The 27,460-nt window shown below is 36.6% G+C and overlaps 4 protein-coding genes across 5 annotated transcripts; 3 read left to right on the top strand and 1 right to left on the bottom strand.

Annotated features, from left to right (window-relative positions):
- The first annotated feature begins 5,403 nt into the window (after positions 1–5,403).
- LOC113275894 (CSC1-like protein HYP1) lies at positions 5,404–10,494 on the top strand. The gene is made up of 10 exons (XM_026525468.1): positions 5,404–5,613; positions 6,078–6,485; positions 6,579–6,734; positions 6,928–6,991; positions 7,152–7,361; positions 8,401–8,699; positions 8,880–9,156; positions 9,341–9,607; positions 9,710–9,943; positions 10,042–10,494. Exons 2-10 carry the CDS (start codon positions 6,202–6,204, stop codon positions 10,195–10,197), a joined length of 1,947 nt encoding a protein of 648 aa, XP_026381253.1. The 5' UTR covers positions 5,404–5,613; positions 6,078–6,201; the 3' UTR covers positions 10,198–10,494.
- Positions 10,495–11,095: 601 nt separating this feature from the next.
- Positions 11,096–16,095, top strand: LOC113275893 (CSC1-like protein HYP1). Its single transcript, XM_026525467.1, has 11 exons — positions 11,096–11,113; positions 11,320–11,403; positions 11,698–12,099; positions 12,193–12,348; positions 12,542–12,605; positions 12,780–12,989; positions 13,931–14,229; positions 14,433–14,709; positions 14,852–15,118; positions 15,221–15,454; positions 15,609–16,095. The coding sequence occupies exons 3-11, from the start codon at positions 11,819–11,821 to the stop codon at positions 15,768–15,770; spliced, it is 1,950 nt and encodes a 649-aa protein (XP_026381252.1). The 5' UTR covers positions 11,096–11,113; positions 11,320–11,403; positions 11,698–11,818; the 3' UTR covers positions 15,771–16,095.
- A 1,136-nt stretch (positions 16,096–17,231) lies between these two features.
- On the top strand, positions 17,232–17,930 carry LOC113272688 (ethylene-responsive transcription factor ERN1-like). The gene is made up of 2 exons (XM_026522492.1): positions 17,232–17,364; positions 17,470–17,930. The coding sequence occupies exons 1-2, from the start codon at positions 17,232–17,234 to the stop codon at positions 17,928–17,930; spliced, it is 594 nt and encodes a 197-aa protein (XP_026378277.1).
- On the bottom strand, positions 17,798–22,683 carry LOC113275895 (SNF1-related protein kinase catalytic subunit alpha KIN10-like). 2 transcript variants are annotated; one of them, XM_026525469.1, is made up of 11 exons: positions 22,417–22,683; positions 21,026–21,216; positions 20,619–20,803; positions 20,335–20,517; positions 20,107–20,238; positions 19,713–19,898; positions 19,451–19,540; positions 19,286–19,369; positions 18,789–18,929; positions 18,422–18,652; positions 17,798–18,216 (listed from the first exon to the last, which is right to left on the bottom strand). In XM_026525469.1, the coding sequence occupies exons 2-11, from the start codon at positions 21,210–21,212 to the stop codon at positions 18,103–18,105; spliced, it is 1,533 nt and encodes a 510-aa protein (XP_026381254.1). In that variant the 5' UTR covers positions 21,213–21,216; positions 22,417–22,683; the 3' UTR covers positions 17,798–18,102. The 2 variants fall into 2 exon arrangements, with proteins under 2 accessions (XP_026381254.1, XP_026381255.1); XM_026525470.1 differs by having other exon boundaries at positions 22,437–22,683.
- Between the last annotated feature and the right edge of the window lie 4,777 nt (positions 22,684–27,460).

The raw sequence follows: 27,460 nt of genomic DNA, 5'->3' as shown, positions 1-27,460 counted from the left end.
CTTTTTTTGGATAGCGTAGAGAATAGAATTACCTTTGTTGGTACATCAGTGATTTTTGTGGTATTAATGATTTTAGTGCCGATAGAGCGAGGAATTGTTGCATCCTGAGGGATAGCAAAATTTTAATATTCCTTTGCTATAGTAATCTCCGAAATTCAAAGTTGTTCCACCTAAGGGTCGGAATGCGATGAAAAATGGACACCGGGTTAACATGGTTAGCCTGTCTCTATCGGCGGTCTTTGAAATGACCTGCAGTTGATATCGAGGCGATTTCTTTTAAGATAAAGAATGTGTTCATATTTCAACTTTGATAAATTAATATTTCGTCGACCCTAATAGACGAAGTTGGAGATTTGTCGGTATTGTGTTAGAACCGTATATATTACATTTGAAATGTTTCTTCCTTGTTTTCACTATTGATTTTTGTGGTAAATAGTTCAGCTTAATTTTCTGGAGAAGATATATGTAACGTATAAAATGTTGTGGTGAGCAATAAGGAGAGCGGCATATTTTGCGCCCTTATGTGTTCCCTCTAGATTTATGGTGTGCATTATATGCGCCAATTATATGCATCGACGAGCTTTAAGGAGCTAGTGCTTAATTTGCACTTTGTATATGTTGTGTCAACAACACCGAGTGCTGCAAATGTTAATTGCGCCTCGTAGATATACAAAAGTCGAACGATAATGAGTGCCGCATTTCTTTAAATGATATTTAGATTTAATATCATGTCTTCTTGTCGCCTGAGCTATTACCTAAAATCATGAATTTGGTGAATTAAATTTGCAGCAGTGCCTATGCAAATAAGCCTATCTTTGGCAAAGAAGGAAAATACACTTGTGGTAGGCATATTTGAATATGGGAACCACAATAGTTATCAGGTTTGAGAACCTGGTAAAACCCCTGACCACCAGAAATGGAAATATACGGGACGGTAGCATAATGAATGGTTTAAGTAAGCCATCTTTGAGCCTGGAAGAGCTCTGCTATCGTTGTGACATAAAAGACACAATACATGCATATGAAATGCCATTCATTATTGTTGATCTCTATCGGTCGTCTTGGCAGGACTGGTACTGATATTGAGATGGTGTCTATGGTCACAAAATTCGTTTATAGTTTACCGTTAATTTTACATAACAATGTAAATTCTTAAATTTATTCCAGCTGGACAGTAAACGAGAGAGAAAACCTTATCAGTTATATCTCCTAGTTTACGTGTTATGTTGCTTTATGCACCCAGTTACTCCCTTGACAAGTAGAGTCATGCAGAACTAAATCTTCTGCTGATGAGACATTCCCTCCTGAGGATCAGGGGGAGAATCGTCGATGATATTGGTTAAATCCAATTGTGTCTCATCTAAATTCTCACACCGAGAAATGCCCGAGGTGTTGGAGATTACTCTATTGCTAGATTTAGCAAGAGTACGCTTGCTTGATTCGGTATAAATTAAAGTCCTTGCAAGGCATGCCATAGAATCACAGTGATTATTTCGTCCAAATGCTTAGAAGCATAGACGAAAAACCTCTTGTACGAGGTATGCCAATCTAATCAGATAACGTCCATATTCTCTTTAAGTTGTGAGTTGATATCTCTCCTGACGAGGAGCACATCCATGAAATTTGCGTTGATATCTCATGGCAAAGAATATCTGCATAATAGAATTAGTACCAATGGATTAGAATATCCTCATACTCTAGAGAATGATGTAAGATCGTTATTAACTGATTGTTAACTGGTTGTCAATAATGTTCAAAGTAGCTACTAAAATTGATTTGGATGGATATCCCCCCTTTGCAAAGGAATTGTCGACAAAGTTTATGTGATTGGCAAATATGGATCTTAGTCCATATTGAATTGTTCTCTCACTTATGCTTTTAGGACCTCAGTCCCAGCATTCACGAGCTTTAGTTCGGAATTTGATGCTTATAAGAAAGCGTGATGAGAGAACTAAGGTCGCTTATTGTATAGCGCCAACCTTGACAACGAGTTTCCACATATAATGATCAGGTTGATGGAAGTATGGTCTGGTAGCCATAAATGACTCGACATATTACCTGGGTACGTAACTGTGTAGATTTTAAATGAAACTCTTGATTATTAGTCGTTGATGTTGTATCATCTTGGTGATGCTCTGGACATTGATGGTGAGTATTTTATTGTTCTTATGCATTCGCTGAATGGTCTTGTTTATTCATTCATCAAGAATTTTGAACTTATTACTCGTAAATCGCTATCATGTTTTCTGTTTTGAGACGTGTTATAGTCCACTGTTGTTACTACTCTACTACAAGGTTTGCAAATTTGATGAGAAGGTCTTCCCGCCGTTAGGGAGAGGAAGAGATATCGCCTGAAAAACGGCGTGAATTATTCGGTCTACCGCTTGAAAAATGGCGTGAATGTACACCGGATCTACCTCATATTAGTATTTACACCAATCAATGATGTGCAGAAGATTTAGTATCTCCAGAAATTGCAAATCAAGTTGCTTCTTGAGAAGCTGTGAATGTAGTAGAAAGTGTGTCATTTAATACACACCACAGCGTGGAATGACTAGTTGATTTCAAATATTCTGCCACTCCTAAAGGGAAGAGCCAGTCTCAATCATTGAAAGATAGTGCTCTCAAGGAGACTGTCAAAGGAAGATCTGATTTCTCTGAGCATAGTTCTCATTATATGAGAACATCTTTGCAACGGCTATGGAACCGCAAAATAAGAGGATCTCCATAAGGCATGTGTGCAATAGGGAAATTTATGATCGTAATACAATGATTGTTGGTCACATACTCGAAGTATCCAATGATACTTTTATAGATGATGCTGGTGTTGAACCACTCTCTATATAGGAATGTCATCGAAGGAATGATTGGTTAACCCGGAGAGGATGGATTCAGGCAGAATAACAAGTTCTCATAAAATGCATGGTTTTGGTACTGCAAACAAAACGCTCGATAGTGTGAGTTACTCTTAGCCACAGGTGGGTGTTTGTACCACCGACGTCCGATGATGTAACCCTAGTGGCTACAGGTGGATTTTTACGCACAATGAGAAAAAATCAAAGTCAACTAATGGCACAAAGTCTTTAATAGAAACATGAAATGGATTACAAAGAAACATATTCCTTGTTACGGATGCAACTACTTTTTTGGTATTGTCTGGCAGTCTTTTAAGGACTCTACGTGCATCTAATGGATGTGGATACTGCAAATCTGTATGAAAGTCTAGATACAGATAACTGCAAATGAATTCCTGAAGGTTTTCACCTATCAGTAGAATCACCATGTCATGTGCATTTTCCCAATAAGGACGAAAATGGTAAATCGTCTTAGTGAATGCTTATATTATCCAGGGATATGTGAACCATCTTATATGCTCATAAATTGTGCATTTACTAGATTTGATTTATGCAACGTCTACTTTGTTGGAGCTTCTGAAGATTTCTCCAAAGCACAAAAATGCTTAAAGCAGGAGTTCGAGATGAACTCTCGGTAAAACAAGGTCTCAATCTGTTGGTTGAGCATTGTAGATGGAAGTCCATTATTTTCGTCAACCTTAAAGGGTTGGACATGTTTAAATGGATAAGCTTGCACAATTGCATCTAGACAGTCTCTTACTTTTAAGATTAATCGATTTACATCTCAACAAAGGAGATGTATCACTTTGTGGTTGGTATTACACAAAAAATGTGTAGATGGTATATTAGCTGAAATATGCTACAAATACCTGATATTGGGTTTGTAAGCCTGGTTATACCCAGCACCAATATCGAGATATTGGTCCAAAGAAAACTTCTTCATCTTCGTGGTACCATTAAGCTTGATCTTTTGCATAAAAGATCGCTAGATGTCTCCCTCAGAGAAAAGCTAATCAGACTGTTTAAGTTTTGATTTTTGGCAGGTTTGTTAAAACAGCTAAACATTTTCCTAGCTAATAGTCTGGTATTAGAGGATACTTGTTCATCCTCCGATCGATTATGATTGTTCAGATAAAGCTAGTGAAGAATAAAATGCTGGCAAAACAAGATGATCATTAACAAATTGCACAAAGATAGATCAGAACAATTTTTTCAACTAAAGGAAGCTGAAGCTGCCGAAGTCATTAGAAGATGGCTCGTGGTCTCTATGCAATACTATCGAACATAATGATCAACTAAGATGCCTACTCATCAGGGGGAGTAAAGCCACAGAATACTATGGATATTGGGTATGTTGGACATTACGTCGTGTACTCTTTTTCCTTAGTCAAGGTTTTGTCCCATTGGGTTTTCCTTATCAAGGTTTTAATGAGGCATGCGGGTCCACTGTTATCCACGGTTTCAAATGTTGTACTCTTTTTCCTTCGTTCTGGTTTTTGTCCCTCTGGGTTTTTTCGAGAAAGGTTTTAACGAGGCAACATCCGTGGATCTATCATCGTTCTGACTACTCATGTTTTCCTACGTTCAGTTTTTTTTTTCCCTTCTGGGTTTTCATGGCGAGGTTTTTAATGAGATATCGACTTAGAACGGTGATAATCATCTAAGAAAATGTATATCCATAGAGTTTCTTGAGATGAGTATGTACAATCTGCTTCAGGTTTTTACCGCACATGGTTTTTCCTAGCAAATTTAACAAGATAACAAAAGCACAGCTTGAAGCTTCGCTCGGATTTTGTCCTATCAGAATTTACCAGCAATGCTTTAACAAGTGATGGTGGTCCAAGGGGGAGTGTTATATAGATACGTCTATATATGGGTGGCCCACCATGAAGGATATCCGGACTGTTCATTACAAGGCCTAAGGATAAACATTCGTGGCTGATCCACCGGCTTAGTTACATTTCTTAAGTGTTAAAGATTATCTATAATTCTATTTTGGACACGTAGCTTAATACGTGGCCTTTATTACTTCTTTCTCTCGGCTATATAGAGCCTTGTAACATTCTGTTTAAGATAGATAGAAAGAAATGAAATAGAAAACTATCTCCCTTTATCACTTGAGCATATGTTCTCTAATTAGCTCAGTACTTGATTACTATCTACTATTAATACTCTGATATGTGCGTATACATATACCATATATGCTGTTACCATGGATTAATGTGGAAGTCTGCAAGTGAGTTGAGCAACATTACTTTATAACAGAAATATAAATTTGCAATCAAAAATCAATTTTGAATAAAATAAACTTATTTTAGTTTAGAAAAGGCGGATTAGGATGGGTAGACATCCTCTCCATGAACCTCTAGAATAAGAGGTTTACCAAGTGGATGTCTACCAAAATCTATGTCATGTCAGCTATATAGTAGCCCAAGAAATTGGGGTTGGAAAAGGTTGTTTTTAAAAGTGGATATATATCCCATATGAACAAATACTTTTTTACTCACACACATACTATTGGAAAAGCTGTTAGCCCCTATTAAAAATATTTTTATGTCGACAAGGGATGAAACCCCAAAGAATATTTAGTTTGGTACGATTTAGAACACGAAATCCAGATATATTTAGTTTGGTACGATTAGAATACACGAAATCCAGATATATAGTAGTAAATGATTAGAATAAGATCGTTTCTAGTAACGCATTCGTTCAAATCTCACACGCGGGTCAAGTACACAGAGACACATCACACAGAGAGGCAAGTAGCCCAACTTATTCTTTTGTTTTGTTTTCAGTGTATAAACTTCAAGGGCGCATCCGCCATTATTTATCTGTGTCTCAAATTTCTTAAGAATCTCTCAACCACAAAAACTGACACAGTTCATTCTCCTTCATTCACATGATGGGTCTTTCTGATTCGGTTGAATTTTATGTGTTTTAGCTAATTTTTGTAGGTTTCTATTGGAGCTAGATATGATAACCTAGTATCACTGATTGATTTATTATAACATTTGATTACTTCTATTAGCTCAATTTCTTGATTTTCAGATTTAATACACTTCAATGCTGCTTGGGGTTTCATCAAAATTAGAAAAAGAAAAAAAAAATCCCGAGAGATGTGATGTTGTTCGTCTATGTAGATTAAGTGTTTGTATAATTGCGTTAAAGAAAATAATTCCCAGCTTTAAAATTTCCAGACTTGTTTTATTTTTATGGTTGCAGGTCTTATATATGAGAGTGACCTTCTGTGGCAAATTCAGTACATATTTCCACATTTCCAGTTGGTTATGGCAGTGAGAAACTGATTCAAATAACATAGATATAAGACTGGGAACAGTATAAAATAATGATTGTTTCGGCTCTTTTAACTTCTGTCGGAATTAATGTTGTCATATGTGTTTTGTATTTCACATTCTATTCTATACTAAGGAAGCAACCAAGTTACAATCATGTATATATTCCACGGTTGGTTGCCGAAGGAAAAACAAAGAAGAGTAGTGGTGATTTCCATTTAGATAGGCTATTGCCTTCTACAGGCTGGGTTAGAAGGGCATGGCAGCTCTCAGAAGACGATCTTTTGTCGAGTACAGGTTTGGATGCTGTTGTCTTTATGCGTATTTTCACATTCAGGTAAATTTATACATGATAATTACAAACAATTATATTTTATATCTTTGCGAAAAGGGTGTTCTTATTAACTGAACAATTTGGTCTCTTGGGCAGTGTAAAAGTATTTACAGTTGCTGCTGTTATTGGGATCTTTATCCTTCTTCCAATTAACTATTTTGGGACTCAGATACATGCCTCGGACTTTGCCGGTATTCCAAATAAGTCTTTGGACTTGTTCAGCATTGCAAATGTAAATGATGGCTCAAAAAGGTATTACTCCCTTGACCTTTTCGTCAGATGTCAGGTAGAAAACATGGATAGAATTGTGGGTAATTATTGTTAAAAAGGCTTCCTAAAGCTTGAAGTGGTTAATTTGTGAATGAAAGTCTTGTTTTGTAATCGACTTCCTAATATTATCATTTTAGAAGAGATTTTCAGCATCATATTGCAATTCTTCTTGCAGGTTATGGGTTCACTTCTGTGTTATATATTTTATCACGGCATTTGTTTGCTATCTTCTTTTTATAGTAAGTTATTTCTTTCAGATTTTTTGATAAATTTCAAAATTTGTCTTCAGTACTATTAGGCACCGTCCTGGATTTAGAGATTTGACATTTCCTTCTTGCAACCCATATTGAAAACATTTTGTAGTGAAGATTTACATTTCTTTTGATATCAATTATGCAGGAATACAAATATATTTCATCAACAAGAATTGCTTATTTTTATGCGTCCAAACCTCAGCCACATCAGTTCACCGTTTTAGTTCGTGGTGTCCCTGTATCCCGACTTGGCAAGTTCAGCGAAAGTATTAGGAGTTTTTTAATGGAATATCATTCTTCTACCTATTTGTCACATACTGTGGTCAACACACCAAGCAGAATCAAGAGTCTTATCGTAAGGATATTTTCTGAGACTTCCCTTAGTTTCTCCCTGCATTTCAGATGCTAAATTAAATTCTGAACTCTTGTATGTTGGTTGGTTGCATTTTCCTCCCGATTCATTGCACATTTCTAGACTGATATGGAGAACTTGCATATGCATAAAAGGGTCACCTGCTTAAAATGAATACTCCTTGTGAGAAATTTCACCCTCAGGTTCTAATAATTGTTTAGCAGAAAGTTGATTGTTAGGCCATCTTGAAATGAAGTTGGGTTAATTGGAGGAACGTTTGAGTGCCTCACTCAGATGTTTCATTGGCAGAAGAGATATGCATTACTGTATGGCATGGTTTATCATGACCACTATTCTGGTTGTTACATGTTTAGTCACTAAACAATCACTCCACTACTTTACTGCAAAAAAGAAAGAACTGTTCCTCATAACGGAAAATCATGTTTTAAATGAATTCTTACTAACATTATTCTTACATTAGAGTACTAGATTTTCCCGCTTATCAAGTGTTTAGTGCTATATGGGGTTTAACTTACCAGAATACCATACTATTCAGACCATGCAACCCAATATGTGCAGTGGCACGGGGGAACTCGAGTTTCAGTGGGAAAAGAGCTACTTATGCACTGATTAACATCTTGGGTCATCTAACTTGTTACAGAGTGGTCGTCCTTTACAGGGATAGGTTTTCCACAATAACCCTTTGTCACTATTTCACTGGGCCGTTCATCTGGTAGTGGTAGTTGTGCATTTTCAGTTTTCTTTAAAAATCCACATGCTGTCAGTCAGTACGCTTTCTGAAAATATACTTCAAAAGAATTGCATAATACTACCTCCATTTAAAAAAAGAAAAGAAAAGAAGAGATACTATCACTTTTTCATTTTAGCCTAAAACTAGGCCAAATTAAAAAGTGATAGTATCTCTTTTTTAAAACGGAGGGAGTATTTATTATTCTGAATCTTTATATGTTCTGTTTACCGTTGTTTTGCATTGAGAAATACTAAATACCCATTTCATTCTATATCTGCTTCAATTTGGCAGGAAGTACCAGCAGCATTTGTTTCCTTCAAAACCCGATATGGTGCTGCAGTTGCCTCCGACATGCGTCAGTCAGATAATCCCACTGAGTGGGTCACAGAGCAAGCACCTGAGCCTCGTGATGTTTATTGGCCATTCTTCTCTCCGTCGTTCATGCAGAGATGGATTTCCAAGCTGGTGGTTGTTGTTTTATCAATTGTTCTTACGGTTCTGTTCCTTATTCCCGTTGTATTTGTTCAAGGTCTTGCCAATCTGGATCAACTGAAGACGCTGTTTCCTTTTCTGAAAGGCATACTTAACATGTAAGTGTCTAATCTTGAAATGCATATTTCCTTTCAGGTTCATTTCAGTTTCACAGAATTTCAGGGTAACTGGAGCTACCTCTTGTTGCATCCGGTGTAATCAAAGTTAGTTTATGTTATTACCCAAGTACATAAAGTTCAATGCAGAAAATCTAATTGATATTTTTTTACAATATGCAGAACTTTCGTAAGTCAAGTGATTACAGGTTATCTGCCGAGTCTCATACTTACTTTGTTCTTAAAAATTGTGCCTCCCATCATGATGCTCTTTTCGTCCATGCAAGGTTTTAGTTCCTATAGTAGGATAGAGAGAAGTGCTTGCACTAAAGTACTCATCTTTACTGTATGGAACATCTTTTTTGCCAACGTACTCTCTGGATCAGCTTTTAGGCAAGTGGATACTTTCCTTGAACCAAAGAATATTCCCACAAAGCTTGCTGTGCTTGTTCCAGCACAGGTAAGGATGTATTAAAGATCTTTTTCTGTTACCGTTTTGTATATTATTCTGTTTTTCAGCAAGATACCTCAGTTATGAATCAGCTGTGCTATGAAACTCTTGATATTTCTAGGATTACTGTAACCCATTCTGGATACTTGATTTATCAAGCTTACCTTATTGCTTGATTATGTTTCCTCTACAGGCATCGTTCTTTATTGCTTATGTTGTCACTAATGGATGGACGAGTCTATCATCGGAAATCTTCAGAGTGGCTCCTCTTCTTTGTACTTCGGTTAAAAACTGTGTAGGAAGTCATGATGACGAAGCTCCATCTCTTCCTTTCCACAGTGAAGTCCCGAGAATTCTTTTTTTTGGACTTCTCGGCCTTACATATGTCTTCCTAGCTCCATTGATTCTGCCTTTTCTCTTGGCTTATTTCTGTCTTGGATACATTATCTATCGTAACCAGGTTAGAATAACTCTTTCACACATGTATGCCTAACATAATACTTCGTAGTAGTTTTTATGCTTTGTAAATTCTAGCAAATAACATCTGGAAATCATTTTGCAGTTACTAGATGTATATCAACCAAGATATGAAACTGGCGGCAAGTTGTGGCCTACTGTTCATAATTCGACAATATTTTCTCTTCTGTTACTGCAAACTATTGCAATTGGGATATTTGGATTGAAGAAGCTTCCCGTTGCATCAACCTTAATTCTCCCACTTTTGATTATCACTCTTTTATTCAACGAATACTGTCGGAAACGTTTCTTACCAATTTTCGATTCCCATTCTGCTGAGGTACTATTAATCATTCTTTAACTGCTAATCAAGAAATTGAACCTAAATTTTTCGTGTATCAACGAGTATTGACTCGTAATATTGTGCATTTGGTACAGAGTGTGATAAAGAAAGACAGAGACAATGAAAACGATCCTACAATGCCTGAATTTCTGGAGAAACTTCCGACCGCTTATAGGGATCCAGCTCTGAAGCCAAATCAGGAGTCTGCAGGGAATCAAGACCACAGTACTCCCCTTCTTTCTTCTGTTTAAGTTTCTAATTAAAAAATTTCACATTCTAGTTCCACAATAGTAAGGTAAATTTGAAACTGTTGATGTATGTTGTGTTAAATTGTCCACAATAGAAAGATTGTTGTTTTTGCTCTATCAAAATAAAAAAATTCTTTTGGTGTAGGATTAGCGTCGCTTTTACAGTCACTTTTTTTTGGCTAATATAAACTAAAAATATGTTTTTTTTTTCTTCTTCTGGAATTGCAAAGAAAAAAAAAAGGATGCGAAACACCAATGAATTGTAATTATGCCAGAAATGAGATTATTTATTGTTTGGTACTTGGGTTTTGTCGGAAAGTTTTGTCCAACATTTGTCGAACTTTGAGTTTACTACTTCAGCAGAGCCTTGAGTTTGCTACTTCAGCAGAGTATGATAATACATCAAGACTTGGAAGGTAAGAGTGTTACAGGGGGTATTGTTATTAGTTTATTGCCATATCTTGCATTGTTCAAATAGTTTCGAAATGATTCTTTTCTTCTTTTCCTTGAAGTATATTGCCATATCATGGAATTAAGATGTAATCTCCTGGAAGCTCACTATTATGTTTTTTGATTAAAAACTTCTAATATTCAAGATGTCATCCCCCTCCTTGGGGAAGCTTGCCCAATTCTGACAATTTCATCAGTTTGTCTATTTAGTTTGTACTCGTTTGCTCAGGCAAACAGCAAATAGCAAATCCGATACTCTCTAGGACATCGAGTTGTCGGATACAGCGGTGTCCTAAAAGCTTGTGTTGGTTGGGCATTCTAATGGTAACATAATAAAGTAATTCATGATTGATTTGTCCCTTGCATGGGTCTGCCCCTGAGTGCAAGATTCATTCACACAATAGGAAAAGGGATGAAACCCAAAGAATATTTATGAAGGTTTGGTATGACAAATCAGTAGATACAACTAGTAAGTCGCCCATTACGTGAAATCCAAATAGTAAATAAATCATTCGTAAAGCTAATGAAAATGATTAGAAAACAAAGGATCTTTTCTCAGAATCAAAATAGTAAAGCATTCATATTACACATGATATATCACACGCGGGTCAATTACACAGAGACACATGCACAGAAGGGCAAGTAGCTCACCTTATTCTTTTGTTTTGTTTTCAGTATATAAACGGCAAGGGCGCATCCGCCATTAGTTCTTTGTGTCTCAAATTTCTTAAGAATCTCTCAACCACAAAAACTGACACTGTAAGATCACTCTCCTCCTATCTTCCTAGTTCGTTCACGTGATGGGTCTTTCTGATTTGGTTGAATTTTATGTGTTTCAGCTAATTTTTCTAGGATTTTATTGGAATATGATAAGTATCACCGATTGATTTGTTTATACAATTTGATTACTTCTATTAGCTAAATTTTTTGTTTTGTTCCGAGAGATATGGTGCTATGTCTATGTAGATGAAGTGTTTAAATAATTGCGTTACAGAAATAACTGTGGGCTTTATTTATTTAATTTTCATACGTATTTTATTTTTTTCTTTGCAGGTTTGTATATGAGTCTTAAATTCTGTGCAATTCAGTACATAGTTCCACCTTTGCAGTGTTTATGGTAGTGAGAAACTAATTCAAATAACATAAGATATAAGACGGTGAACATTGTAAAATAATGATTGTTTCGGCTCTTTTAACTTCTGTTGGAATTAATCTTGTCGTATGTATTATATATTTCACATTGTATTCTATATTAAGGAAGCAACCAAGTTACAATCATGTCTACATTCCACGGTTGGTTGCCGAAGGAAAAGCGAAAAATGGTGGTGATTTCCATTTAGATAGGCTATTGCCTTCTACAGGTTGGATTAGAAGGGCATGGCAGCTCTCAGAAGACGATCTTCTGTTGACTACAGGTTTGGATGCTGTTGTCTTTATTCGTATTCTCACATTCAGGTAACTTTACATATGATTATTACTAACAATTATCTTTCTATATCTTTGCGAAAAGAGTGTTCATAATAATTGAACAATTTGATCTCTTGTCAGTATAAAAGTCTTTACAGTTGCTGCTGTTATTGGGATCTTTATCCTTGTTCCAATTAACTATTTTGGGACTCAGATAAACGCCTCGGACTTCGCCGATATTCCAAATAAGTCTTTGGACTTGTTCAGCATTGCAAATGTAAATGATGGCTCAAAAAGGTATTACTCCCTGGACCTGTTCGTCATATCTCAGGTAGAGAACATGTGTAGAATTGTGGGTAACTTTTGTTAAAAAGGCTTCCTAAAGCTTGAAGTGGTTAATTTGTGAATGAAAGTCTTGTTTTGTGATCGACTTCCTAATATTATCGTATTAGCAGAGATTTTCAGCATCATATTACCTTTCATCTTGCAGGTTATGGGTTCACTTCTGTGTTGTATATTTTATCACAGCATTTGTTTGCTATCTTCTTTTTATAGTAAGTTGTTTCTTTCAGATTCTTTGATAAATTTGTCTTCAGAGCAATTAGGCACTATCCTGGATTTGGAGATTTAACATCCTTCTTGTAACCCATATTAATATAAAAGTTGCTAGAATAGTGAAAACATTTTGGAGTACAGATTTAACATTTCTTTTGATATCAATTTTGCAGGAATACAAATATATTACCTTAAAAAGAATTGCTTGTTTTTACGCATCCAAACCTCAGCCACATCAGTTCACCGTTTTAGTTCTTGGTGTCCCTGTATCCCGACTTGGCAATTCCAGCGAAAGTATTAGGAATCTTTTTATGGAATATCACCCTTCTACCTATTTGTCACATACGGTGGTCAACACACCAAGCAGAATCAAGAGTCTTATCGTAAGGATATTTTCTAAGAGTTTACTTGGTTTCTCCTTGCACTTCAGATGCTAAATTAAATTCTGAACTCTCCTATGGTGTTTCCGTTGCATTTTCCTCCTGATTTATTGCACATATCTAGACTGGTATGGAGAACTTGCATATGTATAAAAGGGTCACCCGCTTAAAGCAGATACTCCTTATAAGAAATTTCACCCTGTCGGATTCTTAGATTTGTTTGAGCAGGATGTTGATAGTTAGGCCATCAGTTGATAGTTAAGCCATCATTAAAATGAAGTTAGGTAATTTGGAGGAACATTTGAGTGCCTCGGTCAGATGTTTCACTGGCAGGAGAGAGATGTGTTGCTATATGGGGTGGTTTATTATGACCACTATTCTGGTTGTTACATGTTTAGTCACTGAACAATCTATCCACTACTTTACTGCAAAAAAAGAAAAAACCGATGCCTTAAACAGAACATCACATTTCAAATGACTTCTTACCAGTGTTAATATTATTCTTACATCAGAGTACCATATTTTCCCACTTATCAAGTGTTTAATGCTATATGGGGTTTAGCTTACCAGAATACCAGACCATTCAAATTATGTAATCCAACATGTGCAGTGGCACAGGTCGATAGAACTCAGGTTTCGGTAGGAAAAATGCTAGGTAGCATTGAGTAACATCTTGGGTCATCTAACTTGGTTAGGGAGTGGTCGTCCTTTAAAGGGATAGGTTTTCCACAATAACCCTTTTGTCACAATTTCATTGGGCCGCTCATCTGGTAGTTGTGCATTTTCAGTTTTCACTTTTAGATCCACTTGTTGTCAGAATATGTACTTCAAAAGAATGGCGTACTATTTATTTTCCTGAGTCTTCATATGTCCTATTCACTGTTCTTTTGCATTGAGTAATACTAAATGTCCCCTTTGATTCTATATCTGCTTCAATTTGGCAGGAAGTACCTGCAGCATTTGTTTCCTTCAAAACCCGCTATGGTGCTGCAGTTGTCTCCGACATGCGTCAGTCAGATAATCCCACTGAGTGGGTCACAGAGCAAGCACCTGAGCCTCGTGATGTTTATTGGCCATTCTTTTCTCCGTCGTTCATGCAGAGATGGATTTCCAAGCTGGTGGTTATTGTTTTATCAATTGTTCTTACGGTTCTGTTCCTTATCCCCGTTGTATTTGTTCAAGGTCTTACCAATCTGAATCAACTGAAGAAGCTGTTTCCTTTTATGAAAGGCATACTTAACATGTATGTATCTACTCTTGAAGTGCGTACTTCCAGTCTTCGATTCTTTTGGGTTCATTTCAGTGATGCAGAATATCGAGGTAACTGGAGCAACCTCTTGTTGTATCCGGTGCTTCTGCATGCTTAATTAAGTTAGTTTATGTTATTACCCAAGAAGATAAAGTTTTATGCAGAAAATCAATTGATGTTTTTATTACAATATGCAGAACTTTCGTAAATCAAGTGATTACAGGTTATCTGCCGAGTCTCATACTTACTTTGTTCTTAAAAATTGTGCCTCCCATCATGATGCTCTTTTCGTCCATGCAAGGCTTTAGTTCTTATAGTAGAATAGAGAGAAGTGCTTGCACTAAAGTACTCATCTTTACTGTATGGAACATCTTTTTCGCCAACGTACTCTCCGGATCAGCTATTATGCAATTCGATGATTTGCTTGAACCAAAGAACATTCCCATGAAGCTAGCTGTGGCTGTTCCAGCGCAGGTAAGGATATATTAAAGATCTTTTTCTGTTACTGTGGTGTATATTATTCTGTTTTTCAACACATTTCTAGGATTACTGTAACCCATTCTGGATACATGATGTATCAAGCTTACCCTATTGTTCGATTATATTTTCTCTACAGGCATCGTTCTTTATTGCTTACGTTGTCACTAATGGATGGACAAGTCTATCGGCAGAAATCTTCAGAGTGGCTCCTCTTCTTTGGACTTCACTCAAAAATTGTGTAGGAAGTCATGATTTCGACCCTCCATCTCTTCCTTTACACAGTGAAGTCCCAAGAATCCTATTTTTTGGCCTTCTTGGCCTAACATATGTCTTCCTAGCTCCGTTGATTCTGCCTTTTCTGTTGGCTTATTTCTGTCTTGGATACATTGTCTACCGTAACCAGGTAAGAATAACTCTTTCATACATGTATGCCTAACATAATACTTCGTAGTAGTTTTTATGCTTTATAAATTCTAGCAAATAACATCTGGAAATCATTTTGCAGTTACTAGATGTATTTGAACCAAGATATGAAACTGGCGGCAAGTTGTGGCCTACTGTTCATAATTCGACAATACTTTCTCTTCTGTTACTGCAAACAATTGCAATTGGGATATTTGGATTGAAGAAGCTCCCCGTTGCATCAACCTTAATTCTCCCACTTTTGATTATCACTCTTTTATTCAACGAATACTGTCGGAAACGTTTCTTACCAATTTTCGAGTCCCATTCAGCTGAGGTACGATTAATCATTCATTAACTGCTAATATTGACTCGTAATATTGTCCATTTGGTACAGAGTGTGTACCAAAAAATTGAACCTAAGAATTTCCCTATTTTTAGTTTGCGTGTATCAGCGAATATTGACTCGTAATAATGTCCATTTGGTACAGAGTGTGATAAAGAAAGACAGAGAAAATGAAAACGAAAACGATCCTACAATGCCTGAATTTTTGGAGAAACTTCCCACCGCTTATAGAGATCCATCTCTGAAGCCAAATCAGGAGTCTGCAGGGAATCGCAACCACCGTACTCCCCTTCTTTCTTCTATTTAAGTTTCTAATTCAAGTTTTACATTCTTGTTCCTCAATAGTGAGGTAAATTGAAACTTTTAATGTAAGTTGTGTTAAATTGTCCATTGTGATCGAATAAAAGCGAGAAAGTGGTGGTGGTGGTGGTGGGGGTTGTTGATTTTGCTCCATCAAAATAAAAAAAAAAAATCCTTTGGTGTAGAATTAGCGTCCGCTTTTACAGTCACTTTTTTGGCTAATATAAGCTAAAAATATGTTTTTTTTCTTCTGAAATTGCAAAAAAAAAAAAGATGTAAAACACCAATTGATTGTAATCGGTGCCAGGAATGAGATTATTTGTTGTTTGGTACTTAGGTTTTGTCGGAAAATTATGTTTGTCTAACATTTGTCGAGCTTTGAGTTTACTACTTCAGCAGAGTATGATTATACAGGTATTGTTATTATTAGTTTATTGCCGTATCTTGTATTGTTCAAATAGTTTCGAAATGGATCTTTTCTTCTTTTCCTTGAAGTATAGTTAGCATAAGATTATTTCACAAAGTTCCAAGTGGAAGCTGGAGAACAGTCATCAATCATGGAATTAAGATGTAATCTCCTGGAAGCTCACTATTATGTTTTTTTTATTACAGCACTAGCTAACTTTCAAGATCCACAAAAGAACTTGCCCAATTTTGATAATTTCATCAAGTTGTCTATTTGTTTTCATACTCTTTTGCTCATGCAAACAGCAAATCCGATACTCCCTAGGACACCAAGTTGTCGGATAAGTGGTGTCTTAGAGCATCCACAGTGGGAGTATTCGGATTTGCTGTGTTGACGCAATTCACGAATGATTTGTCACTTATTTGGTTCTGCCCCTGCTTGCAAGATTCATCCGCACTAGGATACCAAATGCTAGCTAGGGCACCTTATTTAAGATGCCTCACAGTTACTTTCGTCTGCCTGTTTGCGATGCACATCTGCACGGTGTCGCGTCGAGTCATAATCATGTACTGTGTCTCCGTGCAACTTTCAGCCACATGCTCTCCCTAATTGCCGATTTAACTTTTGTTTTGATATTGTGACTTTTGTGCTTTGAGCCGAATTAGTATCTACTCCTGACAAAAAGATTGTGTTTAAGAACTGGACACAGGTGAGGTTAAAAAATGAGCAGTTGAACTCGCCAAAAAGGATGACTAATCTGAAACCGTTAAATGAACGCGGTAATGAAAAAGCTGTTTCACTCCCAGCTCAATAATGTGCGACGCTACTCCGTGACAAAACCTCTATATGGTCTGATATGAAGTAAGAAGACAAGCAGGTAACAACAACAAGCTAGCATCAACAAAATTCAATCAACAATCTCTCTTTCTTACTCACTCTATATATTCACCAACCTAGTTAGCTAGACATGAGCTAAGAGAAAAAGAGAGGTCAAATATAACTATTAAAGCTCATAAGAAGCCAAGCTTAATTAATTAACCTTCTTCTTCGAGAAAGAAAGACATGGCGAGGAAAAGAAAGACAACAGAGGAACCAGAAGATGGTACTCAAGAGCATCAGTGTAGTAATGATAATACTAAGGAGCTAGATGAGATAGTAAAAGAAGTAGCAGCATTAAATGGAGGAAGACGAGGCCGTAAACGATTTGTTGGTGTTCGGCAAAGACCGTCAGGACGTTGGGTAGCTGAAATCAAAGATACTATATAAAAGATTAGGGTTTGGTTAGGTACTTTTGATACAGCTGAAGAAGCAGCTAGAGCTTATGATGAAGCTGCATGTTTACTACGTGGTTCCAATACGCGAACAAACTTTTGGCCTTCTTTTAATTCTTCTTCTTCTGCTCCTTTAACACCAGCTCTCCCTTCAAAGATATCTAACCTTCTTCTTCACAAACTCAAGTCCAGCAGAAACAATCTCAACTCTTGTAGTTCAATCTCTAATCATCAGCAACAACAACACCCCCACCAACAACAACAACTTAATGAAACAGATGAACTAGCACATGAAACCCCGCTGACCGAATTCTTCGATGAACCCGCAAGTTATACTGCTGCTGCTACTTACAGTGATTATATGAATATGTTAAGTTTTGATGAGTTAAGTTTAAAAGGAGAATACCAAGATCCAGTAGTAGGAGATATGGGTATGTTAAAAGATTTAGAAACATACAGGATCAAAAAGGAAAAAATTTGGGGGCCCTGAAAAAATAGGGGCCCGAAGCAACACTATCGGTCGCTTGTACCCAGGGCCGGTCCTGCAAACAGAGCAACACCGCTAGACTTTGTATATACAGCATTAAACTAAAGTTTTATTAATAAGTGTCCAAGGAGCTTCAGGATGAGATATTTTCTCTTTCTATTAGTGATCCTTAATGTCAAAGGACTCTCAACTGTGCAAGGAAAGCAGCACAAAGATCAAGGAATAGAAACTGCGGCCCACTGATCCTCTGTAGATCGAGTAGGTACTTATCATCACGAGTCTTGTAGAGCTGTTAATGAAACAGAATAAGCCATGTCAAATGCTAATGAATATCGAAAGTTACCTTTATCATTTTCTGACAGCAATCCTAAGATATTGCAGTATCATTTACTAAAACATTTAAGTCACCATTTGAGAAGCATTTGGTCAAACCATGATGTAGAAGCAAAATTCTATGACGGCTTGAAGGAAGACTAGCAAGAAGATTATAGTACCTGCACTTCAAACTTGACAACATTTTGTGAGCTGATGCCATCACTCTCAACAATGGCAGATTCATCCCCAAAGTAATGATCAACATGAATCAAATTGTCTACCATGCCTCCATGATGTCCAGGCGACCACCTGCACTTCATGTTATAGTGCCCAATCTTTTTCCAGCCCACATTGAGTTGTTGTAGAGCTTTGAGAACTTCTGTCATTATTTCACGAGGATGGGCTCGAGACTGCCACATTAACCAGATAATGCTATCAATAGTGAGTTCTTTTTTCTTTTCTTCTAATCAATGATGAATCAGCTAAAATTGCTGCAAGGAAATTAAGAATGAAAATGGAACTTAATAAGAAAGATAAAAACTGAACCTGAAGTCCAAGAGCCCATTTCCTCTCAACTGGAAACTGAGTTCTTAACCCAATTCCTTGCTGCTCCAAATACCCTGGACATCGTTGTGCTTTGGGTGAACTAGCAGCATCAGCTGCATGAGTGCGTGTGAAACCAGAGTCCTGGAGAGTTACCCATAAGAAAGTAAATTAAAAGATTTTTCAATCAAGAAACATATACTATCTGATAGCATAATATGCGTGATAAATGTGCAGGAAACTTAACCCAACAATTGAAGGCTCCACAACAGAAGCAGAACGGTGGGTTCTAGGAAACCAAAATCGGTTTTCATCGAATTTGTTTAATCAATCAAAATGCATTTAACTTTCATTAATGATACTGAAGACCAGATTCAAAGTGCGTAATAATATTCCTCACGGGGCATAATAAGAATCAATGACATAGAAGAAGGCACATTCAGGAATGAAAAGCAAAGACAGAACAAGCAACATTTTATAACTTAGACAGATGAACCCACCATAGATTCCTGAAACTCAGCTCCAAGATAGCCACTGGTAGTGCGAAACCGGTTGTCCAATAACAAATAGTACGCAACAGTCCCCTGTAGTGATTAACAAGTTAAGCCAATACTAAATACATTACGGAATTAACAATAGCCATCAACATTTCAGTAACTTGATACCTCATTCTGTACTCTGTTGCGAAGAGATTCAACCAATTGATTTCTGTCAAATCCCATCTTAAGTACTTCTTGAAGTATGTCCTCATCAATCTGCGATGGAGAGAGAGGATAAAATATATTGCTTTATTTGTGCTATGAATCATTGTAAGCAAACATTGCCAAAATGGATATCACTAGAAATGCCTCTACGAGTCAAAAAAGGGAAAAGCAGTACAAAAAAAAAACATCCTAGGATCCAAGCAAACTTTTCTATTTGTCATACCTTTTTGGCCTGCTGCATCGTATCAGGTGGGGGAACAGCCAAATAACGTGGAAGATGAGCTTGAAACCACGCATGCTGACGGATCTCCGGAATGGTCATCCGTTTCATAGGGTCAACGACAAGCATCCTTGGGATCAAATCCCTTGCTCCAGGTGATAAATGGCTCGGTAGAGTATAGATTCCCCCCTGTAGAGTATTTTGGTATCAACTATTCAAACCTCTTTGAGGACAATGTGTAACTAAATCCAGTGGGATGGAAAGACAGATAATCAGAACGACAACATCAGCAAATATCGATTTTAATCTTTATTACAACATGATGCTTCCGTACTATATATACATTCACATCGAACCAAATTGACCCAAAAGAAAGCAAACAGAAAGTAAAGACTACCTTAATTTTCTTGAATAGGTTAGGAATGTTTTCATCGTCAAAAGGAAGGGTACCACAAAGAAGCGCATACAAGATAACACCACAGCTCCAAATGTCTACCTCGGGCCCAGCATACAGTCTTCCAGAAATTACCTACAAAATTTGACGGATCACAATTTGAAGCTTAAACCAAAGCTAACAGAGTCCCAGACTAAGTACCATACACGATTTCTAGGTTTAGCGCGATACCTCAGGAGCAGCATAATTTGGGCTTCCACAACTTGTCTTCAGAAAATGACCATCCCGCATAATATTGCTCAATCCGAAATCAGCAATCTTGACGTTACCTTTTGAATCCAAAAGCAAATTTTCAGGCTTAAGATCCCGATGAACCACCATGTTTCTATGGCAATATTCGACACCAGAAATAATCTGCTTACAGACAAAAAATGACATAAGAAAGCAACTTCATTACTCAACAGTCAATAATATAAGCACCCGCAGAAAAAACTTAAAGTAAGAGACATAAATACCTGCTGGAAAAAATTGCGGGCTTCATCTTCCTGTAACCTACCCTTCTCTACAATGTAATCGAACAGCTCTCCAGATTTCACATACTCCATCACAACATAAATATCGGTTTGTGTTTCTATAACCTCATAAAGTCGTATAATATGAGGGTGCATGAACAATCTCAAGATTTTGATTTCTCTCCTCACTGCATGAAATGAAACACATCAGTCGATGAGAATCAACCACATGGCTCCTTTGTTTTGCGCAAATCAAATAAGCCATATGTTTGGATAGCTGAACTATGAATGTAAACAATGATTAGAAAGATGAAGATAACAATAATTCAAAAACAGAAACGGAATATCTGAGATGTGGCTTTCCTAAGTGAAGAAACACATGAAAGAAGTGCTAAGATTGATGACAGCACCTTTTTCTTCCATATCCATGTTCTTTATCTTACGGCGGTTCAGGATTTTGATCGCAACCTTATGACCTGTTAGCGCATGCTCTGCAATTTTAACCTTCCCAAAGGAACCAATGCCAAGTGTCTTTCCAAGTTTATAATTCGATAAAAATGAATCCGCTGTGCCACCTTTGCCACCTGGTCCATCCATTTTCCTGATATCGAATATGATAAACATACATGAGTGAGATGCAGAATAAAAATGACGAACAAGATATGTATTCGTAAGAAAGGGTGGTCATCATGTGATAATAATTTGATCCACTGTAAATGGAAAGCGAACAGAGAGCACATGCATGCCAACCATACATTGATAGTCAAGGAAGCTTTCTGAAAATCGGTCGAGCAGCTTCCGTGCCTCAGGTGCCACTAAAGCAAGAATATAATGTGTAGGAAGTAGAATCTCACTTTTACTAACATATTACATGGAGACAATAAATTACAATATTATTTAAAACCTCCCACAGCAAGTTTTTGCCGAACTATTCCTTTTAAGGTGATTACTTAATTAGTCATAAACTCCACCAAAGAATTACTTACTGCTCTACATACCAATCAAGAAAGCAGCAGTTCTCTACATACCACTCTCTCATAGTTACACTTAGGACATGTCCACAAGCATTACATGATTGGTCCAAACAGGATGCTAATTTAACCCACAACAGCATGCTTTAAAAGGCGACTAGCTTCGCATTAAACCATTCGCCACATGTAGAAAGAAGTGATCAAAATGTTTTACATTCTAAAATCTTAATCGAAGAAACATGGGCATAACACCTAGAAAACCAAAGCAGCTTCTGTTGGTCGTAAATGAAAAAAACAAATCTCAACCTAACAAGCATTCCCAGTATATAATGCAGACACTGTCCTGACATAACAAGAACACTCATCACAAAAATCAATAACTCCCATGATAAATTCAGCAACATATAAAATGTTAACCACATCTGATAAAGCAAAATTGAAATATAACCAACAAATGATTAACAGACCTATGTATGTATACTACAGAAAATGTAAGGTGCATCCTTTTTTTTATTTAATCTAATCTAGTAATTTCTCCTTCCGTCCTTCTCTTAACAGATACAATTTTGTATTCCCCATGTCACTCATGTATGTACTCAACAGAAAAAAAAAAAAAAAAATCCTGGCAAATAAAAGAGATTAAAATTGATTAACCACAAAACCCATTTCTCTAAACACTAAATGCATGTGAAATAATCATCAATTCTCAACAAAAATGATTAAAAACCCCCAAAATAAAAATCAATTTTAGCTAGATATTAAAGATCTAAAATGGGAAAAATAAAAAGTATCAATCAAGAGAAACAGAGAGAATGAAAAATATAACTTACAAGATAGAGACGAGAATTACCCCAAGAAGAATCAAATTATAAGAAATAGATCTTTAAATTCTTCTCCATCAATTAAAGAAAAAAACCACACAGAGGTAAATGAATGTGTTTGTATCTCTGTGGAGAGAAACGAAAGAGGAAAGGTGTAATGGAGAAGAAGAAGAGACGCAGAGAAAGAGAGTGTTTTGTGTTTTTCTTATCCTACGCCTGTTGTTGTTTCAGTTTGTGTACACTGCGCACCCCCCTCTTCTTCTTCTTGACATAAACCAATCGTATGGTTCTTCTTTTCTTTTCTGTTTTATTATTATTTGGATGATGATTCTTCCTGACGTGTCGTAGATTCATTATTTTAGTTTTTTAGTTTTCTTTCTTTCTCTTTTCTCTTCATGACGTGTCTTTCGGGTTTGGAATCCTATACCTGAGAAAGGAGTTGGTGCCCATAGGGAACTTGAACATACTATAAAGGCTGACGGCAAAAGAAATTGTCGACTGTCATAAGGGTAGGAGCTTCTTCAAAGGTTGTTGTGTGTGTTTTCTGGGTGGCAATGCAAATAAAACATCCTTGTTTCAGGAAAAAAAGTTTATCTCCAATCATATTGTTTGTGATTTTTATTTGATTAAATATCTATTATCTGCTTATCCTCAACCATATTATAACACATTGAGTTAAATATGGGATTGCATCTTGCTATCAACTGTGACATACGATCAATTCCAGGTTCCTGTTCACCTTGATTTTACCAAAAGACGGAACAAAAGCCGAATAAAGAATAGACATAACTGTGGGAGATATATTTGTTTATAAGTCTTCGACTTTGTGTCGTAGCAACTCTTAGTTTTGGATGAGATCAGCTAAGGGAATCAAGTGCGTAGAATCCGGCGTGGTTTTATAGGCGTAATGAACGTGATTGTACCTTAATCGATGTGAGACTTGGTTAGGCTCAACTACATTCCAGTCTGAAGTTAACTTGTAGTAGGATATAGTCTGTAACGGCTTAATACAACATGGTGTTCAAATCTAGACTAGGTCCCGGGGTTTTTCTGCATTTGCGGTTTCCTCGTTAACAAAACTTCTGGTATCTGTGTTATTTCTTTTCGCATTATATTTTTATATAATTGAAATATCACAGGTTGTGCATACTTCAATCAGTTGATAAATACGACCTTGTTTGTTGGATAGAACTTGATTGACACTTGGGCGTTGGTCTTTGGTACCTATTCTCGTATCGATCAGGCTCGTAGATTTCTATCTGTTTGGTTTGCTGATTGTATTGAGAAAGAGATAAAATCACTTTGAAATTATATTGGTGCTCTCGGAATTTAAGTTGGTGCTCTCGGAATTATATTGGAATTTAGTCCATACAGATTGTCGAACGAATTATTGGGTGTCGTTGTTATACCTCCGCTTTTTCAATTGGTATCAGAGCAGGCAAACACGCTAAGACCTCATAATTCTGTGTTCGTAGCAATCTGATTTATGTGGATAGAAGTTTATCTCATTCTAACGTGCATAGAAATATTTTCCAAAGTTTTTGATTATGCCAAATATCTTGAGTTTACCTCAAAGGATAATTCCTTAGCAAATTCTTTCGAATCCCGAGGTAGAAAACTTTTGATATCAGATTCTGATAACATTCCTCTAAAATGACAGTTGACACCATGTCGGAATTTGAGATGGAGCTCACTAGAACCTTAAAAAAATCAGTTGAGATTATTGATGTTCAAGCTTCTAAAATTAGATCGCTTGAAGAAAAGTATGGTCAGCTCACTGATGAACTTGAGAAGTCTCTTGATAGGAACGTGAACTCTATGGTATTATTGAGTCTTTTTCTAACAATATAAAAAACTCGTTCAAGAAACTACTCTGCAGCGTGAAAAAATTAGTATGCTTGAAAATACTATTAAAGAAGACTCAATTAGAGAATAACGTTTAGTCAAGACTCATTGATCAGAATTGAACAGTTGTCGTGTTGAAAAAGATAAACTTGTTGCTTCTCTTGCTTTAGCCCATGAACAGTGTAATTCCTTGAAGAAGGAAAACTATGTTTTGGTGAATATGTCTTTAGTGCCCGTGGTATTACCTAGCATGGAGAAAATTATTCCTAAGGAATTATCTGCTAAGAAACGTTTGCGTAACTTGCAGATATTAGAAAAGGCTATGAGTTACAAACGAGAGTCTTCTAAGGTTTCTTATCCACGAATATGTCCATTCTGCGGGAAAAGGAATCATAATGTTCTACATTGCTTTGCTGAAAAGAAACAAATTTCTGATCTTCAAAATCTTCTTCTTTTTACAGTCGACAAAGTAAATAGTCTGACGAAATCTACAATTAATGACATTCCTGCAGAGAACCGGAAGTCTCATAAAATGGGTTTCCAAGATCACTCATCTAAAGATCCTCACCAGAATCGTGTTCATCATAATGGTGCAACTTCTTACATTACTTATGTACACGTTTCCAGTGTTTATGAGAATAAGTCTGGTAAGTCTAAGTCTAGGAGATAAGATTCTCGTAATCCTTATTCTCTGGAGCGGATCTCAAGAGGTCCCAGACTTAATCCTCATAGAAATCCTTCTGATAGAAATCCAAAAAGGTCAATGTCTAAATCTTCTGGATTTAACCGAAGGAAGGTAAGGAATACACGATTCAAACATTCGGATAATATTTACATCTCTTCCCCCAATATATGTAATGGGATTACATCTCATTTCTTTACCTAGTCTCTAGGTAATTGTATCCTTGGAACTAACTTGAGAGTTGCAAGAATAATATTTTTGGGAGACTCAAGTTTATGATGATATTATCTGGTTGTGTGTTTGTCGTTGAAATAAAGTTGTTTTCTTATGTGAATGTTGAGTCATATCTTCACTCCTAATAACTGATGTATCTTGATTTTTTTTTTCCTGTGCTCTAATTTAAAGTGAATATTTTAATTATCGAGCTATGAAATTAAATGAGATATCTGAAAACAGATAGTGTATTTCGTTATTTTGGATCTTCGTTGACCCATTAACTTTCATAACCGGTCCGTGAACATCCATGTATTCTTCTTCTTGAGAGTTTTTTTATAGGGTTTCCATGACAAGGGTTTGATAGACACATTTTTGTGTCTGAATTGTCCTCAGTGTCTTTATTGCTAGTGCTTGATTTTGTACTTATTATGGTGTTTTTATGTTTGTGTAGGTGTTTTTGGAGAAATACACTTGTGCGGAAAAAGTTGCTCAAAAAGTGCTATTTGGACCCTTGGAGGACATTTGATATACAGACCCCATATTTGGCTAAGGGACACCCAAGGTTATGTGTAGCCCAAATTCATCCTCAGTACCCAAATTTGTCCTCAGCACACATCTGTTATTCGCACCCCAGAAAAGGATAAGGGCACTTCATCTTCAACATTTCAAAAAAAAAATTTGGCGGGAAAACATTTCTATTCACAGGCAGATTTTTCGATCGGATTTTGGAGAAGTTTTTGTGTGATTCAATCGTTGAAACTTCATGCGTAGTTGTGATATATCCTAACAGAGCTGGTATGGGTGTTTGTTTCGATCAAATTTGTCTAGATAACCCAAGATATGAAATCAGAGCATCACGGGTTGGTTTTCCATTCCGAGTCCTGTTTGAGTGACAAAGAGATTTTCGCGTGGCTGCTGATAATTGATTTTTTTGATGGGGTTTTTGTAGTAAATAGGATTCGAACTCAAAGATTTGTGAAGATTAAATTTAAAGGTTTAATAAAATTATATACAAAAATATTAACAATGGTGAGAGTTACTGGGGTTAAGGATTCGGCCAAATTCATTTCTTAAATGGTTCAGAAATTAATTTTAGGCAATTATAATTCAAAACAAAATGAATATTAACTCTATTCTTTGCCAAAGTAGATTTTATAAAATATTACTTGTATTTCTTAAGCATGGCATATCAAAAATCCCTAGGACTAAGCATAAACCATCAAATGAAATCACAAATAATTAATTAAAATCTTAATTCAATTAAAATTGGTGCAAAAAGTAAATAAAGAATTAAATAAAATTACCACATGGATGAATTAAGGCTTCCTCCGTCGCCCCAGTGTTGGGGTTTAGCTCCTCATATTAATCATAATCTCAAAATACATGTATAAAGCTCAAAAGTTGATTAAAGGGAGTAAAACAATTGAACAGAAATAACTGCAACATAAATAATTGTTGCAAAGGCGTTGTTCAACTGTTACAAGAAGAACGATACAAATGTTATGTTGTTGCAAGACCCAAACTACGACCCACTGTTGTGCGTCGTAAACATTGTTGGAGAACGACTGTCTATGCAAGTCCGTTCTTCGTGTTCTTGGCCTTCATCAATGGCAGCAGCAGCAGAAACTCAACTCGTGATTTCTGCTTCCTGCGCTCTCTTCTCCTCCCAACTCTCGACCCCTCTTCCCAATGACCGATACTTGTATTTATAGTGTTTTGGAGCAAGAAATCCGACCATTGATTGTGTATATTTTCTCTTTAATTCGATTATTCTTTGCTGCCCAAAAATGAGAATACTTACCATTTATAGAATTTCCACACGTTAACTCGCTCCCAAAACGCTCCAAATTAGTTTCTTCATGCCTCAGAAGCTTTCCCGCACCTCCACATCACTCCATGCACAGCAGAAACACACTTGAGCTCGTGTTCAGTGTGTGTTGCTCTGTTTTGAGTTTGGTGAATCGAACCGAGAATTCCAGCCTAAATTGATCGATTCTGACACCCATAATGTGTTCCTTAAGCTATATCACATCTTCCTACCAAGTTTGAGCCATTTAATCGCACCACAACACCTTCATTTTGTCGATTGAAATTCTGCCAGTTGATGAACCAATTTTCCCGCCAATTTTATTTTTTCAAATCGTGAAGAAGGTGTCCCCTTAGCAAACAGTGGTGTCCCCTTAGTAATTAGGTTACCCCTTATCCAAAAGCGAAAGTCCGAATAACACTTGTCCTCCGGGGTGCCAAAATCAACTTTTCGAGCCGAATTTTCCAAAAATGCTTATTTCCTAAAAATACATAAAAACACAA

Source organism: Papaver somniferum, chromosome 4 (genome assembly GCF_003573695.1).
Source record: "Papaver somniferum cultivar HN1 chromosome 4, ASM357369v1, whole genome shotgun sequence".
Lineage (NCBI taxonomy): Eukaryota > Viridiplantae > Streptophyta > Magnoliopsida > Ranunculales > Papaveraceae > Papaver > Papaver somniferum.
Note: the sequence above shows the minus strand (reverse complement) of the source record. Positions and strands in the feature narration are given on the sequence as shown.

Excerpts from the sequence above, each read along its gene's own strand:
- LOC113275894 (XM_026525468.1), top strand. The coding sequence starts at position 6,202 with ATGATTGTTTCGGCTCTTTTAACTTCTGTCGGAATTAATGTTGTCATA. Across the intron at positions 8,700-8,879 it reads CTGAAAGGCATACTTAACAT|AACTTTCGTAAGTCAAGTGA; the intron begins GTAAGTGTCTAA and ends TACAATATGCAG. Across the intron at positions 9,157-9,340 it reads CTGTGCTTGTTCCAGCACAG|GCATCGTTCTTTATTGCTTA; the intron begins GTAAGGATGTAT and ends TTTCCTCTACAG.
- LOC113275893 (XM_026525467.1), top strand. The coding sequence starts at position 11,819 with ATGATTGTTTCGGCTCTTTTAACTTCTGTTGGAATTAATCTTGTCGTA. Across the intron at positions 14,230-14,432 it reads ATGAAAGGCATACTTAACAT|AACTTTCGTAAATCAAGTGA; the intron begins GTATGTATCTAC and ends TACAATATGCAG. Across the intron at positions 14,710-14,851 it reads CTGTGGCTGTTCCAGCGCAG|GCATCGTTCTTTATTGCTTA; the intron begins GTAAGGATATAT and ends TTTTCTCTACAG.
- LOC113272688 (XM_026522492.1), top strand. The coding sequence starts at position 17,232 with ATGGCGAGGAAAAGAAAGACAACAGAGGAACCAGAAGATGGTACTCAA. Across the intron at positions 17,365-17,469 it reads AAATGGAGGAAGACGAGGCC|CTGAAGAAGCAGCTAGAGCT; the intron begins GTAAACGATTTG and ends CTTTTGATACAG.
- LOC113275895 (XM_026525469.1), bottom strand. The coding sequence starts at position 21,212 with ATGGATGGACCAGGTGGCAAAGGTGGCACAGCGGATTCATTTTTATCG. Across the intron at positions 20,239-20,334 it reads CAAATTATGCTGCTCCTGAG|GTAATTTCTGGAAGACTGTA; the intron begins GTATCGCGCTAA and ends CAAATTTTGTAG. Across the intron at positions 19,899-20,106 it reads ACCTATTCAAGAAAATTAAG|GGGGGAATCTATACTCTACC; the intron begins GTAGTCTTTACT and ends AATACTCTACAG.